We start from the raw sequence: 15,516 nt of genomic DNA on the forward strand, positions 1-15,516 counted from the left end.
ACAGAAAAGTCGAGAACCAGATTCAAACCCAGGTCCATATGTCAGCAAAAGAATTCTGTTCTTCAGGGTACCTGTGTGGCTTGCTCCTGTGTGTGGACCCAAGGAGGCTCCTGAGACATCAAACAGCTGGTCTAGGTCCTGAAGTCACCCCTCGGCCTGAGGCGGCCTCCAAGCCCAGCTGCTATAAACATATTCACCCCAGGCGGCCCTTGGCCGTCTACCAGGCCTGAGCAGTGGCTCTCAGAAAGGCCTACAGAAAGACACAGCAGCTGGACACCCACTGCCCTCACTCTCCGCCTCCCCATCTCCCAACCACCTTCACCGGCCCAAGTGCCTACCCAACTCTGGGGCACTTCAGACATAACCCACCGTATTATAAGAGAAGGCAGGAGAAAGGGGTGAATCAGGAATGCTTTGATGAGCGGGACGTGGTCGTTTTATGCCCATTATCTGTGTATGGCTTCAAAACTAGACCCCACAGCCGGGATACTTTTAAACAGGGTTTTAACTTACCTCCTTCCTCCCACCCCCAGAAACTTACTCCAAGCAAATTGGGATGGGGGCTGTAGAAGCAACAGGTCCCCAGTGTGCCAAGGAGCAATGCCAGCCAACATGCTGACCTTTACCTAAGGAGTAAATGGTTTCTTGGTGGCCAAGGGAAAGAAGTGAAGATCCAGACGCTGGTTTAAATGCCAACTCTACCACCATCTCTGTGCCTCTGGGTGAGAAAATTACCCTCTCGAGCTTCAGTTTCCTTATCTGTAAAAAGGGATGATCCTTGCCCTGCTACTTCCCGAGCTAGTATGAGGACCAAGTGGTAAAGGATAAAGTGCCACATAAATGCTGGCTACGGAAGCCCAGTAAAGGGGCAAGTTTCGAAGAGCTCGCACTGACCAGCAATGGCCTGGACATCTCCCCGTCACTAGAGATGTACCAACAGACCTTGGACAGTCCATGTGGGTGGGAAGCAGAGCAGCCTGCGTACACATCCTCTCCTACACTCAGGTGCGCATTAGCATATTAAATCCTCCTAGGAGTCAAGCACTGAAGAAACTCACTTGCTTTGGCTCGCTGGATGCTCCCCTTAATTGTTTGGGCTACGGAATCCCTACGTGGTATTCCATGGAATCCAGTTTGAGAAACACTCCCATGGGTGCTTTGGACAATGACTAGGGGAGACAGGGAAGAGAGCAAGACCTTTCAAGTACACTCTGGCTTGAAGAGACTAGAAGATCTTCCCCAATATCGACTACATGCCAGGAGCGGACCCTGCCTTCAACCTCCTGTTCTAGCATGACAGGGAGACAAGCCCCTGTCTCCAGAGAGAAAATTCCCTTCAAGAAAACACCACAAAAAGGGACTTAGAAACTTCAAACAGGAGTCACTCCCAGGCTATCCTTGACCTTAACAAGGCCAGAAACTTGGAGGGACTAAAGAGAAAGGCCTCCCCTACCTGCTCTTGCGTGAAAATGCTCCATCACCGTCCTTATCGCCAGGGTCAGGAGTGCTTCTCTAGGCTACCCAAAACGTCTCTACAATAGGGGATCACATTTCAGAGAAGAAAAGCTTGTGGAACCACAAAGAGCAGGAAAATACAGAATCTCAAGTCTTCTGTGTGCTCGAGACCCCATTTATGGATCCTGGAGGAAACAAGCATGTACCACCAGCCCTGCCCAGCATGATGCTACCTGGACACACCTCCTCCCCCCACAAGTGCCCTCTCCTCTCTCTGGGGGGCACATGCCAGGAAAGGCCAAAGTGCGCAGAAACCATGGGCTCCCTAGAAGAGCTCCGAAGGCAAACCCATCCATAAATGGTGCAGACTTTGCTCCCAGCAAGGACAGAGCTTTATTAATTATTCAGGGGACAGTGCAATTATGCAAATCAGTGGACAGCCTTTGCCTGATTGCTGCCTTCTACAGGAGTGGGGTGGGGGAGGATGGGGACGCCCAGAGCCCAAGCTGCTGGGTGCCAGAAGGGAAACACCCAGTCCACAAAACGAGAAATACACCCCTAGGCGCTGGCCCCACAGAGGGCTCTACCCAGAGCCAGGCCCCACCCTATCTCTATACAGGAGGGCTGGTTGCTGCTCTGAAGAACAGCTCAGAGGACTTGAAAAAAAACACACCCACACCTGTTGCTGGGCCAACAATGCCATCATTCCAGGCTTTTCCTGAAGGTCCTAAAGGCATGGAACACTTCCAAAGTTCCCTCTGGAAAGATCCCTTCTGAGGAGAGGTAACGCTTCCAATTAGTGTTTACCGAAGAACTCTGCAGCACACTGCTGCTCAGCAGATGGGGACGGCTGCGCTTCGGGGGCTGGGGGTAGGTGGGGACAGGAAACCCTGCGTTAAACGAGGAGAGACTGCAGGACCTCGCAGGGGCGTCAAGGTCCCAGACCAAAGACCAATTCGCTCGGGTGAGGCCGTCCACACGCCAGTGGAGGAAAACACCCGGTCTCACTCCCAGGAAGGAAGGGAACCGAGTTTGAGAAACTCTAGACAGACCGCTCGTAAATCCCCTGCCAGCTCCATCACCCCTTGACTCTGAACGCCCTGGGAGAGGGTTTTCACTACTCTCACGAACAACTATCATCAAAAATACGGACTCCACGTGCCCAGGGCGACTGGACAAGTCCGCCTCGGGCAGGCTGGAGGGGGAGCGTGGCAGAACACCTGGCCGCAGCACTGCTCCTGTCCTAAACCCACTTCCGGTTCCCTCCCCGAGGCCCGGCAGTTATGCACGTGCCAGGTGTGCCACCTGGGGTCCGCAGAGGGTGTGTCGGCCAACAGCCTGGCTGCTCGATCCCAGTCTAGCTAGAGGTCTCGCTCGGCACCAGATTCGCCCACCTCCCTCAGGTCCAGACAACGGCGGCTCTGGGCAGTGCCTGCCCACCACCGGCACTGCTCTCCCTTCGCCCTCCTGGGCAAGGATGAAGGTGACCCCTACACGCCGACCTACGAGACTGGAACCCGGGGGGAGCTCACAGGGAAAGACAACTTATAATCACGGATCAACTGCACATGTGGGGGGCGGTCACTCGGCCAGCCCTACTCTCATATCCTGGGCACCCCGCCCACTGAAACCGGGAGGAAGGCCCGCCTCCGCTGCCACCCGTACCGCTGCAGGACTTCGGCACCCACGACTGCCACCTGCGGAGCCCCTAGTGGCCCCAGGACACTCCTCCACTCCCACTGGCAGCTGTCATGTTCGTTCTGGAAAGATCCAGGTGCAAATCCCGTCTCAGCCACTCACCGGCTGTCTGGCTCAGGGAAGTGGCTGTTACCTGCTGGAGCGCGTCCCTCACCTGTGAAGCAGAGAGAAGGCAGTACCGTGCAGCGGCTGAGAGCGCAGACCCGGGAGCCAGGCTCCGTGGCTTTGAACGCCAGGTCTGCCGAGCCGGTTGTGCGCCTCACGTCTCCTGGGTGTAAACCGGGGATGACAACAGTGTGCGGCACACCGGCTTTTGTGAGGAAGAAGCGAGGCCCTCTCAGCGACGTGCTGAGAACAGGCCTGGCCCACAGGAAGCGCTCATCTCCTTAGCTCTCACACTCCGGGTCCACAGAGACCTAGATTCCAAATCCATCCTGAGGGCAATCCCTGGTAAGTGATTTCCCCCGAGGCCAGTCTCGTCCCCTGTAAATGGGGTGACGGGGGTGGGGGGGGGCATAAAACAGGAATGGTCAGGAGCAGCGATGACGCCCATACAGCGCACAAGGCCTGGCCCGCAGGAGGCGCTTCCTGCGCAGCGGGCAGTGTATCGCTGTGACTCCTGACAGGGCACGTCCTGTGAATCAGGGCAGATGAACGGAGGCCACGTGGAACGGCGGGTGACGCCAGGGCTTCCTACGTACAGCCAGACCACCTGAGTTCCAGTCCTCGCTCAGCCACTTTCGAGCTCTACGACTCTGGCCGGTTGCTCGGTCTGTCGGCTGCGCCCCAAGCTTCTCTGTAAAACGAGGGCGGCAATGGCACCGAACCTTCACAGCGACGTTGCGAGGACGAACACAAGGAGGCGCACGAAGGCCGGGCGTGGGGCCTGGCCCATCGTGGGTGGCCGCTCAAGGGCAGTGGGAGTGGCGTTACCCAGATCTCTGGGCCTCAGCCCCTCACCTGTACAATGCAGGTCCCAGCCATGAGTGCCTTAACTGCTCCAAATTCCCCTGGGAGCCCTGTGTGAGCACAAGAGGGTGCTACTGGCACTCTTCCAGGATGGAAGGTTGATGTCAAAAGGCACCACAACCATAAAAAGGGCCTGTATGCTAATGGGGGGATGTGGGGGTACCCACCGGGGAGTGGATTGCCTGGGCATGGGGTCCCCCAGTGTGTAACTTTGATCCAGTCACGTTCCCCTTTTTGAGTTTCAGTTTCTCTGTCTGTGAAATGGGAATCAAAAACCCCCATCACCATGAGGATTAATAAGGACTCAGCGTGGGCAGTGCCTAGGCGAGTCGCTGGTACACAGCTAGGGCACAATCCCTGCCCCTCTGTGAAAGAAATAAACTTTGGGCAGTGGTTCTCAAACCTTGGACAAACACCAGAGAGTCTAATTCGGAAGGTCTGGGCTTGGGCTCAAGAATCTGCATTTGATCAGGTGTCCGAGGCAATCCCTCTTCATATGGGTCCTCCCCGGGCTGGGCTGGTCAGTCGTACTCAGTGGCCAGCCTCTGAGCTTCCAAGTCAAGAGAAGGGTTGTAGTCAGAGTCAATTCCGGGACTGAGCAAGCTGATGAGATCTTGGGAAGTTAGGCAGGGGAAGAAGGAGCAGAGGGGGTAGGGCTGTGAACAATCTATTAACCAGTGCCCCACCTCACCAGAAACAAGGATTGTTGAGGCTCACACATCCTTCACATGCTAACAGTCTGCAGCTGCAATACGGCGCTTTGATTACGAATGTCAAAAAGACAGAGCATGAAATTAACTTCCCCTTAGTCAGTGGGCACAGGAAGCCGCCACACTAATTCACTGCCCTCATGTGAAAACCCCCCACGACACCGTCGCATTAAATCAGGGCCTGCACGATGAGGGTGGCGTCTACATCTTTGCCCAGACTGCAGACGAGGGCTCTGAGGGCATGAGAAAGGACAGGGCAACAGGCAGGTGACAGTCTAAGGGTTAACGAGGTGGTGACCAGGGCTGGCTGGAAACAGGGGCCCCTCTCATGGGGGCTGCCCGTTCGAATAGGGAAGTGAGGGATCACTGTGACAGGAATAACTCACCCCGCAAGGCATCTGATGAGGGGAAACGTGTAAACCCACCTCTGGCTGGGCCAACTCCTGCCCCGCCCAGGCCCGCACTGGTAAGAACCTTCCTTGGCATTTGGAAGGCAGGTCCTTGTGGGAGCCGCCAGCTGGTCTCCCTGGGATCGGTGAGCAGCCAAAGCTGTGCTCCTGGTACGTGTGAGACGCTGCGTACCCACCCACAAGCTCATATCCACACATGCCCACAGAAGACAGAGATGCCCTCTATCTCAGGAGGGGACAGGAAGCGAGGCCACCCTTCCTGGCACTCCCGGCTGGAAGGGGAAATGTCCACGTCATTTCCACGATAAACTACTTGGGCTCTGAGCCTGTCCTTTGAGGTAGGTGGGCAGGCATGACAGCAGGTGACTCCACACGGAGCATGGAGGGGGAGCACGGAGGAGAGAGCTGGCTCCAGGTGGAGATGTGACCTTTCGAGAAGCTCCCTCAGGCACTGGGGTCGGGGTAGGGAGTGGAGGTCAACTCAGGGGGGTCTATAGACAGCAGCCCAAAGGCCTCTGGAGGGGAAAGAAAGAGGTAAATTTCATGGTAGAGTGGCGAGTGGCTGTCCCTGCCATAGCCTAGGCCTTGGGCATGTCGCCTGGCTACTTGGGGGCCTCGGAGGACCAGGGCGTAGGATGCAGGGGATACGGCCTCACTTCAGCACAGGCTTACTTATCCACAGCTACCCACACACCCCACCCGAGGCTGGGAATGCAGCCCAGACCACTCCTCACAGATGGATGGACAGACTAAACACCAGAGGCTCCTCACGCAAAGGGCGCTTTCTCACTCACCCACAGCCAGCCACCACAGGGGAGTGGGCGGGCACTTCGGCAGTGGGGAAGCCAAGTGTGCTCTGCAACCTGGGAAGGAGCCACCTAGCCAGTCGGGGGAGCTGGATGTTTCCCTTCTCCCCTTTTTGGTCTCCCTATGATCTCTTCTGTGGCCTTCTAAAATAGCCATTAATTAGAACCTGGTAATTAACTTTCTGCTTCAAGTAATATTTTGCAAAGGAATTCCATTAAAGAGTCGATTTGCATATCCTTAGACACAGGGCAGGGTTACTCGGAGAGAATGTGATAGGTTCCTTGGCACCCCAGGCTTGGCTCTGCTGGCCCCTAGGGATTAAGAGGGCTGCTGTCCTCATGGCCCCGGCATACAGAGCCCTGGAAGGTTCTCCCAAAGAAGGCGGGCAGTTTGCTCACAAAAGTGGCCAGCTCAGTGGCCACACACCTAGACAGAAACTGCAAAGATATGCACACGAGAGCTCAGCTCAAACACGGAACACGGTGTACATACATATGCACACGGAGAAAAGACACAAGAATGACGGTGGCCAACACATACCGATCACTTACCAGACTGAACCGCATGTCCACATTCAACCTACAAAAACAGTCACTTTGTATGGTCCAACCCAATATGAAGTGCCAAGTACTGTCCAAATGCTTTCCATGTGATTCCATGCACAGGCATGTACAGGTCATTTATATGTAACGCACACACTCATGAGGACAGGTACCCATTTGCAACACATACAAAAACACGCACACGCCTACAGATGCTTGCACAAAGACAGGCTTCTCCAGCCTCTGAAACCCCAGCCTGGGGCTGATTGCATTCTCACTAGCTAATTTCCACCGTTCCTAAAAATATTGCCCAGCTCGGATCTCTGGAAGATACACAAGGGAGCCGCAGATCTAAAAGGAGGGTGATAAAAATGAGAAAGCAAAGAATAAATGGGTTCTTCTCTGAGTCCAGGTCGTGTTCTGTGGCTTTCCCCTCCCTCCCTGGAGACGAGGCTCAGAACTATGTGCTCACGTGTAGGGCCCTGGTCAGCCCTGGTCAGCCCTACCGCCAAAGGTGCCCACAGGGCTCCAAGTACGATGTTGAAGATGGGTCGGGACCTAGTCCCAAGGCCTGGCTTCTGTGATGGTCTCAACTCCATGCCATTGAAAACGTGCCTCAGTTTCCCTGTATCTAACAGCACCTTCACTGCCCACCTACCTGGTAGGGCGAAAGACCTCTCTAAATCCTGTGTAAATACCAGGCCTCCTTATGATAATTATCAGATTAAGAATTAAATCTGATTCCCTTATGGAGAGGAGGGGAGGGGAGGGAAGAGAAAGGAGAGCTGGGAAGTCTTCTTTGCAGGTAATTAATGAATTACCTGCCACACCTCTGGGAAAGCAGAGGCTCCCGTTTAACAAAGACCCACCTACGTGGGGCCTTTCCAGCAGAGGGAGGCCCTAAAGAGCAACCTCCAATCCTGCAAAGGGCTTGTCAAAACATTCAGAAGGCCAAGGATAGGAAAAGCACACTAAAAAGAAAAAGCACTACTGGCCATTAAACTCAGAAAATAATATTCAATTAGTAACAAGAAATGCAAAATGCTGTTTTTATTCCTGCCTATTCAAATCACAAAGATTGTTTAATGATGGCGCCCAGTGTTTTCAAGGGTGTGAGGAAACAGGTGAGCACTCTCAAAAATCATTGGGGGACTCAAAATTATTACAGGCTTTCAGGACATTTTTATCAAAAACTGGAAAATGTTTATATTCTTTAACTTAATTCCATTTCTAAGACTTTATCCTAAGGAAACAATCAGAGAGGTAGACAAAGATAAAAAGCAAGCATTTAAACACCAGCATAATTTTTAATAAAGAAAAACTAGATAACCTAAATGCCAAAATGATTAAAAACAAGTATGATCCACTGAGGCTTACTAAGATAAAGTGACTTTTCCCTACCAATATTAACTACCGCTTACTGAAAACTTACAACATGTTAGTCTAGCCTCTTTCACATGTTATTACTTACTGAATAAAATTTTAGAAATATTTAAGAAATATGTAAACCTGGTGTTAGTTGCTAAGGAAACAGCACGGAAAAGGACAGATACTTCCCATTAAATACATGCTGAATATATTAATATTAATGATTCCACTAACATTATCATAAGGCCCATTTTGCAGATGTGAAAACTGAGGCTCAGAAAGGTGAAGTGACCTGCCCCAAGAATGCCTGGCTTCAAATCCAAAGATCACCTACTTTCCATTTACACCCAGAGACTGTCCAAACTGCACGGTCACCCAGGGGAGGTGGAGAAGAACCAGGCCCTCACCATCTATGGTGGCAGAAAGGAGAGCGGGCAAGGAATGCCAGGCCTGGATACCCAGCCCCTCCTGCAGCTACTGTCAACAACAAAAGCAGAAAAACAGATCTCATCTGCCATTTTCCCTGCTCCTTATCAAGCTTCCTCCTCCGCCCCGTCCCCGCACCTCCCCCCCACCCATCCCTCCCGGGAATGCCTCACCCAAACGGGAAGAATTGATTCCCGCCTACTCAGGGCCAATTAAGGGGGTCTGTGGAAGCACTCCGCCCCACCCCTCCGCAGGACCAAATATCTCCCTTCCTCCTCCCGCACTGCCTGGAATCCCACCATTAGTAACTTTCAGGTGTAGAAACTCCGGGCAACACACATAATCCCTGGGAAGGTAATCCATCTCTAACTCTGCTCACAGCAGGCTTGCTGCATCCCTGCACCTGGGTTGCCCACATTTATGTGATAAGCTTTGCAAAGGAAGACTAGGAAGAATGAGAAGGGCGGGGCGGGGGGGGGGAGGGTCGACGGTTCAATCACTTCAGAGTAATTACAGGAGCAGGGGTACAGGTAGAGCGCCAGAGCAGACATACTCCTAGCACGTGTGGAGGACCAGAGTCACCCAGAAACAGTATCAGAGAGAAAAGGGATGAAGAAAGTACAATATTGCCAGCTGACCCTCCTAGCTACTCAGGTACATTAATAAATAAATGAGTGACTTGGACATTATCTTCTGGGAAGGCAGAACCACCACATCCTGGACTGCTTTTACCCATACTAAAACAGCCTTGTAAATGAAGAGGCAACGTTTCCAGCCTGCAGAAGGAAAATGCTTTTGCCAGCACACCCTTCCACCTGGAAAGCCTCTGAGCAGCGTTCGTTATCCAGGAGAAATGATTACTGTCCTTGGTGCTTATTTCCAAAACCTCCAAAGCAGCAATGAGTGTCTAGGGGACCAGAGATTTTGGAGAACAGCTGGGAACCTCCCCCAGGCCACTCCACAGGAATAAGTACAAAGGCTCAAACCTGCCCTGGGGTCCTGAGGACCCTCAGAGCCCAAATGTGCCCACCGAGCCCTGGCTGACCTGACGCCAGCCTCATAATCAGGCACCGGCCCTCTCCCCTAACCAGTCGGCCTCAGCATCACCACACCGGGGGCAGACTCCTTTCCTACGGAGCCCAGAACCAACTGGTTTCCAAGTGAGAGAATTCCAGCACAAAAAATAACTTCCCCTACACAGCAGTTTGCAGAGCACGGCCGACCACATGCAACAAAGCTACTTCAGCAACCATAACGCAGACAGGTTTCTCCAAAGTCAGAACCCAAGTGGCTGCCCCCGAGTGCCCTGCGCTATCTACAGGCAGACCAGGGCTAGATGCCCCCACCCCTTCCCATCCCCATCTCCCACCCCTCACTGAGGCTGGCATCTCTGCACTTACCCCCTCCCCAGCCAGAGGCATGGCAGCCCAGAGGGGGTCCCACGGAGCCGGGGATTCTACCCCCTCCTCGCTGCTAAGCCAAGCCAACGGCAGCCATTCTGTCCTCCCAGCCTTCAACAGCGTAACCACACCAAGTCAGAGCAGGCGGAAGCACTTCGTCACACCCAGGTTTGACCATGAGCTCTGGCGGGGTTGGGTCACAACAGATGGTTCTACTCACTCAACTCCAAACAGGATGACTCCAGGGGCTACCCCAGAGAAACATCTGCCCATCCATCCAAGCAGCAGCCGATGAATCTATCTCTAAGCAAAGCAGCAAATCAGGAGACCCCAGTCATAGCAAAGCCTCTTTCAGCTCCAAGGCTGGGAGATTTCAAACTCAGTCTCTGCCTGTCCGTGGGAAATCTGGGCTCTCTTCCTGTGCCAGAGAAGCCACCAAGCCAGATTTTGTTTATAGAAAATTAATAAGACAATTCCACACCACTGCCAGTGCCGTTCTGCTCTAACTGCTACCGTTTACCAACGTTTCTAGAAATGGGCTTATAGTTTCCCTCCCAACCCCCACTCCGCACCCCTTCGGCATATGGCAAGGCTGACCTGAGGCCAAGCTGGGCAGGACCTGCACAAGGTCATCTCAGCCATGCCCCAACCTCCGGCCAGGGTTGCCAATCAAGCGTTCGCAGGCTACTCGGTGCAGGCCCTCCACTGGAGGGAGGTAAACATGGCATGCACGCTGTCTGCTCCCGGGAGGGCAGGCACACTTGGAGGCTGGACCGCCTGCCGTCTCTCCTGCTCCCCAACAACCGACACATGCACACAAAATGGGGTACGTACACAAGCCCCCGCATGCGGGTGCAGAGGGTCCTGACCCCCGCCAAGGAAAGCGCAGAGAAGGGCATGTTCCTGGGGGAGAAAGCCGGAGGCGGGGCCGGGCAGAGGGAGGAAGGCAGCAAACCGGGTGGCCTGCTGCCCAGACAATAACAAAGATGGGAAGCGAGATTTTCAAAGACGCAGTGGCTGCACCCAGCGCTGAGCTCTGGCCTGGCTGCATCTGCCTGCCAGGGCACGCCTGGTCCCCTGGGGCAGCACGGCCATCAGAGAAAGGCTGAGGGTCCTGCCACGGGCTGGGCTTGGCAGCTGGTGTAGGAAACCAGCTGCAGGCAGCGGTGGAGATGCACTAGAGAGAGCGGCTCTGGACTGGTGGAAATGAAAGGTCTAGTAATTCTATCAGGGCTACTCTCCGGGAAGATGTTAGGGGTCAGTTAAACAGTCTCTCAACCTTGGGCAGGAGTTGGGCTGTAACTTGTACTCCTTTGCCTGCTAGAACCAAGGGGGAGCAGAGAGACATCGCTGTTCTCCCTGTGCCTCCCCTTCTCGCCACCTCGCAGATTATACACAGGGGCACAGCCTTAGGAAGCTAGATGCCAGGGGCCTGAGATGTCAGGGCTGAATGCCGAAAAGGCTCCTTGGTGCCTGCCCGTTCTTTCACCTCTACTAGCTGAGCAGGGGCATGTTCTAACTGGCACTGGAATCCATCAGTGTGCCTATGCCCAAGTGGAAAGGTGCCGTGGCTGGCACGGCTCAAGGAGGGGGACTTGGGCCCAGAAAGACTTGGGCCCCCGGCACGTGGACAGGATGGTTTGCCCTTGCGAGCTGAAGCCTGCTCCGTTGCCCGTGACTCGCTGGGCAGACTGAACCACCTCCTCCCTCTCCACCTCTGCCCCACAAACCACCTCCCCCTGGAATTTCCACACCCTGCTCCTGGCCTGCCTAGGAAAACGGAAACGGGGGACAGGAGACACCCCTGGGAGTGGAGAGGTAAGGAAAAAAAGCAGCTGGCGGGCTGGAGAGCATAAGGCCCATCTTCTCCAGCCTCAGGCAATGCCCCTGAGCTCAGGGCAAGGCACTGCCCGCTCTGCACGTCCCAGCCCCCAGAGGAGCACGCGCCCTACTTAGCGCAGATGTGCCCCCTAAGCGGCCCAGCCCCTGCTCCTCCCCTCCAGATGTTCACCCTTTTCCTCACCAGTGGGTCTTAGCAAAACCCGGCAGAAAATGCCTTTTGCATCGGACACGCAAGGGCTCCAGAGGCAGGGGGATGGGTCTAGGGGGTGGAGGCGCCACTTCTGTCCCACGCTCCGGGCATCGCACTGCCCAGGAAACAATGCCCACCTCGGCAAAGGCGAGGCAGGACTTCTCGGCGAGGGCACTTCCCTCCCGGCCTGACCGCCGCGGGGGAAGAGAAAATGATCCTGCCGTGGTGCTCCCCCGTCCGAGGTGGCCCCACAAGTTGCCGGAGGGCGGCGCGGGGTGCCCTCCCGCTCGCAGCGCACCCCAGCGCCGGCTCTCGCTTTGTCCCTCCGGGGCGCATCCCGAGGCGGCGCGCGGAGGCCGGCCCGGGCGGCGGCGGCGGCGGCGGGCTCACCTCTCATTGTCCGCGGCGGAGGAGGCGGCGGCGGCGGTGGCGCTCCGGAACCCCGGCAGGATGTGGCGGAAGCTGTGGTTGCGGTCCAGCTTGGGCTGGCTCTTGGTGCGCTTGATGGAGCCCTTGAGGCGGCGGCTGAGGAAGCCCTGAGCGCGGGGCGACAAGAGGGGGAAGGGGAGGCGGGGTTAGCGCGGCGGCGGCGGCGGCGGCGGGCCCGGGACCCGCGCCCTGGCTCGGGCGGCCGCGCGGCCGAGGGCGGGCGCGGGCTCGGGCTCGGCCCCAGCAGCTCGCAGCCCGCGCCGCCCGCCCGCCGACCGACCGAGCGCCGACGGCCCGGCCCGCGCAGCGCGGCCCAGCCCACCCCGCGCCGCCCGCCCGGCCGGCCGGCCCAGCCCTGCCTAGCCCAGCCCGCCACGTCGCCCCCGCCCCCTAAGCCGCTGTTGCCATGGCGACGTCGAGCCGAACCGCGCCGGCGGCGGCCGAGGCGACCCGAACCCCCCCCGGGCGCGGGGGCGGGGACCAGGGCACGAGGGGGCGGGGCTGCGGAGGGGCGGGGACCCCCGGTGGCTTGGGCTGACGCGGCCCCCTCACCTCTTTTCCGAACGAGGTCACACCCCCCCACCCACCTTGAGGAATCCACGCCCGCGGTGCGGTCCCAGATTAACAAAACTCGTTCCTCCAACCTGCGAGGTCGGTGTTCTCAGCTCCCGGTTGTACAGTTGTACAGATCGGGGAAACTGAGGCTCTCAGAGCAGGCGTGTGGTGGGTCCTCTGGGGGCCGGCCGGCTACCCTAGCCATCTGGACCATTAACCTGAGTATCTTTCCTTCCGCAGGCAACCATCACCCGCCCTCAAGGTGGAGCCCTTTGCCCGGAGCTGGTGTCTCTCAGCAGGGACAACCACCTAGGGGACAGGGTGCTTAGTGCTTAGCTCAGGGAAGGGTCCAAGGGCTGAGAGTTTGCTGAGTAACCCCATTGTGTGCTTCAAGATTTGGAGCCAGGTCCAGGGAAGTCTGGGCCTTAGCTGGAGGGACAGCTGCTTGGCCCCATTCATGACTCCTGCGAGGAGTATGGCAGGTCTCAGCTAGCAGGGGTCCCCCATTCAGGCCACTGGTCCATCTACCAGGCTGCCCTGGACTCCGAGGGGAGAGGTTTATCCCACGCCCAGCCCCAAGAACTTCTAGCCCAATGGCGGGGACAGGCGTTCAATACATGCAGGGCTGAACCAGTATTCCCTTTACAGAGGACGGTGTAGATTTGGATGGAGACTCAAGGGACCACAGCCTGGGGTGTTCTGGACTTGGAACCCAAAGGCTGCTGGAAGGAGAGGAAAACTAAGGGGGAAACGGATACCCTGAGTCAGGAGTTATCTCAGAAGGTTCTGGGAATTCATCAGCCCAGCCTCAATTCCAGGCGAATGAGATATTAAATTATTTTTAAATTAATGTACACAATCTGAACATCACATTTCATCCATCACACAATAGAGGGTAGGCTCATGGACCCTTTCTGGCCCAGGAGAAAAAGTGGACGTTTGCTCTAAGTCATGCCCTGTGCTGGGTTTTTCCCCTTTATGGCCCCAGCATCCTAGATGTCACAAGGTCAAACGGCTGTACACATCATCTCATCACCCACACAAACAGAAAATGACAAAGAAACATTCTTTTCTGCAAACGAAGAAATCTTGCTCAAATATTTAGGTAATGACTCTCTCCCAGGGACACATAGCTTCCAAGCCTACCTAAAGCCAGAGCTTTTCCCACAGGACCCCCCTCTTCTGCCCACCCTCTTGAAACTTTCCCTTTTCCTATCTTTCTCCCCGTTTTTAATTCCCACTCAATCTCTCACATCCATAGGAGGCTTATCCCTGTGACCACCTGTCAGAATTCTGCACATCTTGCAAGGCTTAACTGAAATGCCACCTCATCCAGGCCTTCCCAGGCAGTGCAGTCCATTGCCTCTTACCTCTGCAACTCAGCGGTACCCGTGAAGGTGCTCTGATCAGCTGCAGTTCAGCAAATATATCTTACGTGATAGCTATAGGACGGACCCTCCTCCAGAAGGGTGACCCGTAGGGCAATGCCTGATGCAGAGGAACCACAAATGGTGGCAAACCAAGGGTCAATGAGCCCTCCGGCAGACACAATATGAAGATAGGAACCTGCACCTCTACATAAGCTCTGGGCTCTCCCAACCTTGGACTCTTGCCAGGGAAGGGGGAAGGGGAGATGCACCTGGCTAACTTGGATGAGTTCTCTCACAGGTGTTGTTGTCAAACAAGTTCCCCCAATGGGCTTGTACTTTTTCTTGGTTTTTATTTTCTACACTGATGGAAATTTCACAATTTTTACATTCATGTAGCACAAAGAACCATGAAGCATGTTTCACAATTTATGTAGCTCGTTATGTAGCAATATTGACAGCCTTACCCTATTTCTGAGCTAAAATAATTTTTTCTTTCTCCCTTCTAGGAGGCTAAGTGAGATAAGTGTCACTTCCTCTCTCCACCCTTCTTCCTAAGGCTACACTTAATGCCCCTCAGACAAGCGGCCTGCTCCTTGAAGCCTACTCTGACAGTACCCACCACACCCAAATTGACCATGACCTTGGGGACTCAAACTCTCTATAACATTCACTCATTCATCATCTATTGTTAGACACAGTGACCAAGAGGACCATGACCACTACAGTGAGCGGTGTGCAGACTAACAATAGGCCAAAGAGCACATAGATCATGGGGAGAGTGATTTTTCAGGAAAATGGGGAGGGTCCCCATTAACTCCCACCACACCACACATGTCCACCCTGGAGGACCTTGTGTCCCCCAGAAGACCCAGCTCAGGGCCCTGCATATGGCAGGCTCAGCGAATGCTCATCATCCCAGAAAGCCACAGCTGGAAGGGGACTCGGATCGAAAAGACTGCAGTTCGAGGGTGAATGAGGCCCCAAGGGAAGGGACTTTCGCAAGGTCATACAGTAAGGGCCAAGGGTGGGCTCCGTACTCAGCCCTAGACGAAGGACCTTTTCTCCTGTTCCTTCATGGGCAGGTCCCAAGACAAGATTTCTAGAGGCAGCTGTAGCCCAGAACTCAGGAAGAGGGACTGACTGGTCTTCAAGTCAGAAAATCTTGTTCTAGACCCAGGTCAACCTTTAACGAGGGACAGTAGGCAAAATCATGCCCCTTCTTTAAAACAGGGTTTTTGATTCTCACTTTCTAGGACTGCGGTGGAGACGGCTGATAGCTGATAGCTGGAGGCAGGCAAACGGGGCTCAACTCTGGCTCCACAGACAGACCCGTGGTTGGGAGATG

The 15,516-nt window shown here is 55.2% G+C and overlaps 1 protein-coding gene across 3 annotated transcripts in view; it reads right to left on the reverse strand.

Annotated features, from left to right (window-relative positions):
- Positions 1-15,516, reverse strand: part of LOC107516304 (DAB2 interacting protein) — a 117,238-nt gene that overhangs the window by 64,107 nt on the left and 37,615 nt on the right. For all 3 annotated transcript variants that reach the window (XM_036218284.1, XM_016155920.2, XM_036218286.1), the window contains one exon: positions 12,208-12,353. In XM_036218284.1, coding sequence (XP_036074177.1) covers positions 12,208-12,353 — 146 coding nt within the window. The remainder of the gene's footprint in view (positions 1-12,207; positions 12,354-15,516) is intronic.

The sequence above is a fragment of the Rousettus aegyptiacus genome, unplaced genomic scaffold, assembly GCF_014176215.1.
Source record: "Rousettus aegyptiacus isolate mRouAeg1 unplaced genomic scaffold, mRouAeg1.p scaffold_m13_p_3, whole genome shotgun sequence".
Lineage (NCBI taxonomy): Eukaryota > Metazoa > Chordata > Mammalia > Chiroptera > Pteropodidae > Rousettus > Rousettus aegyptiacus.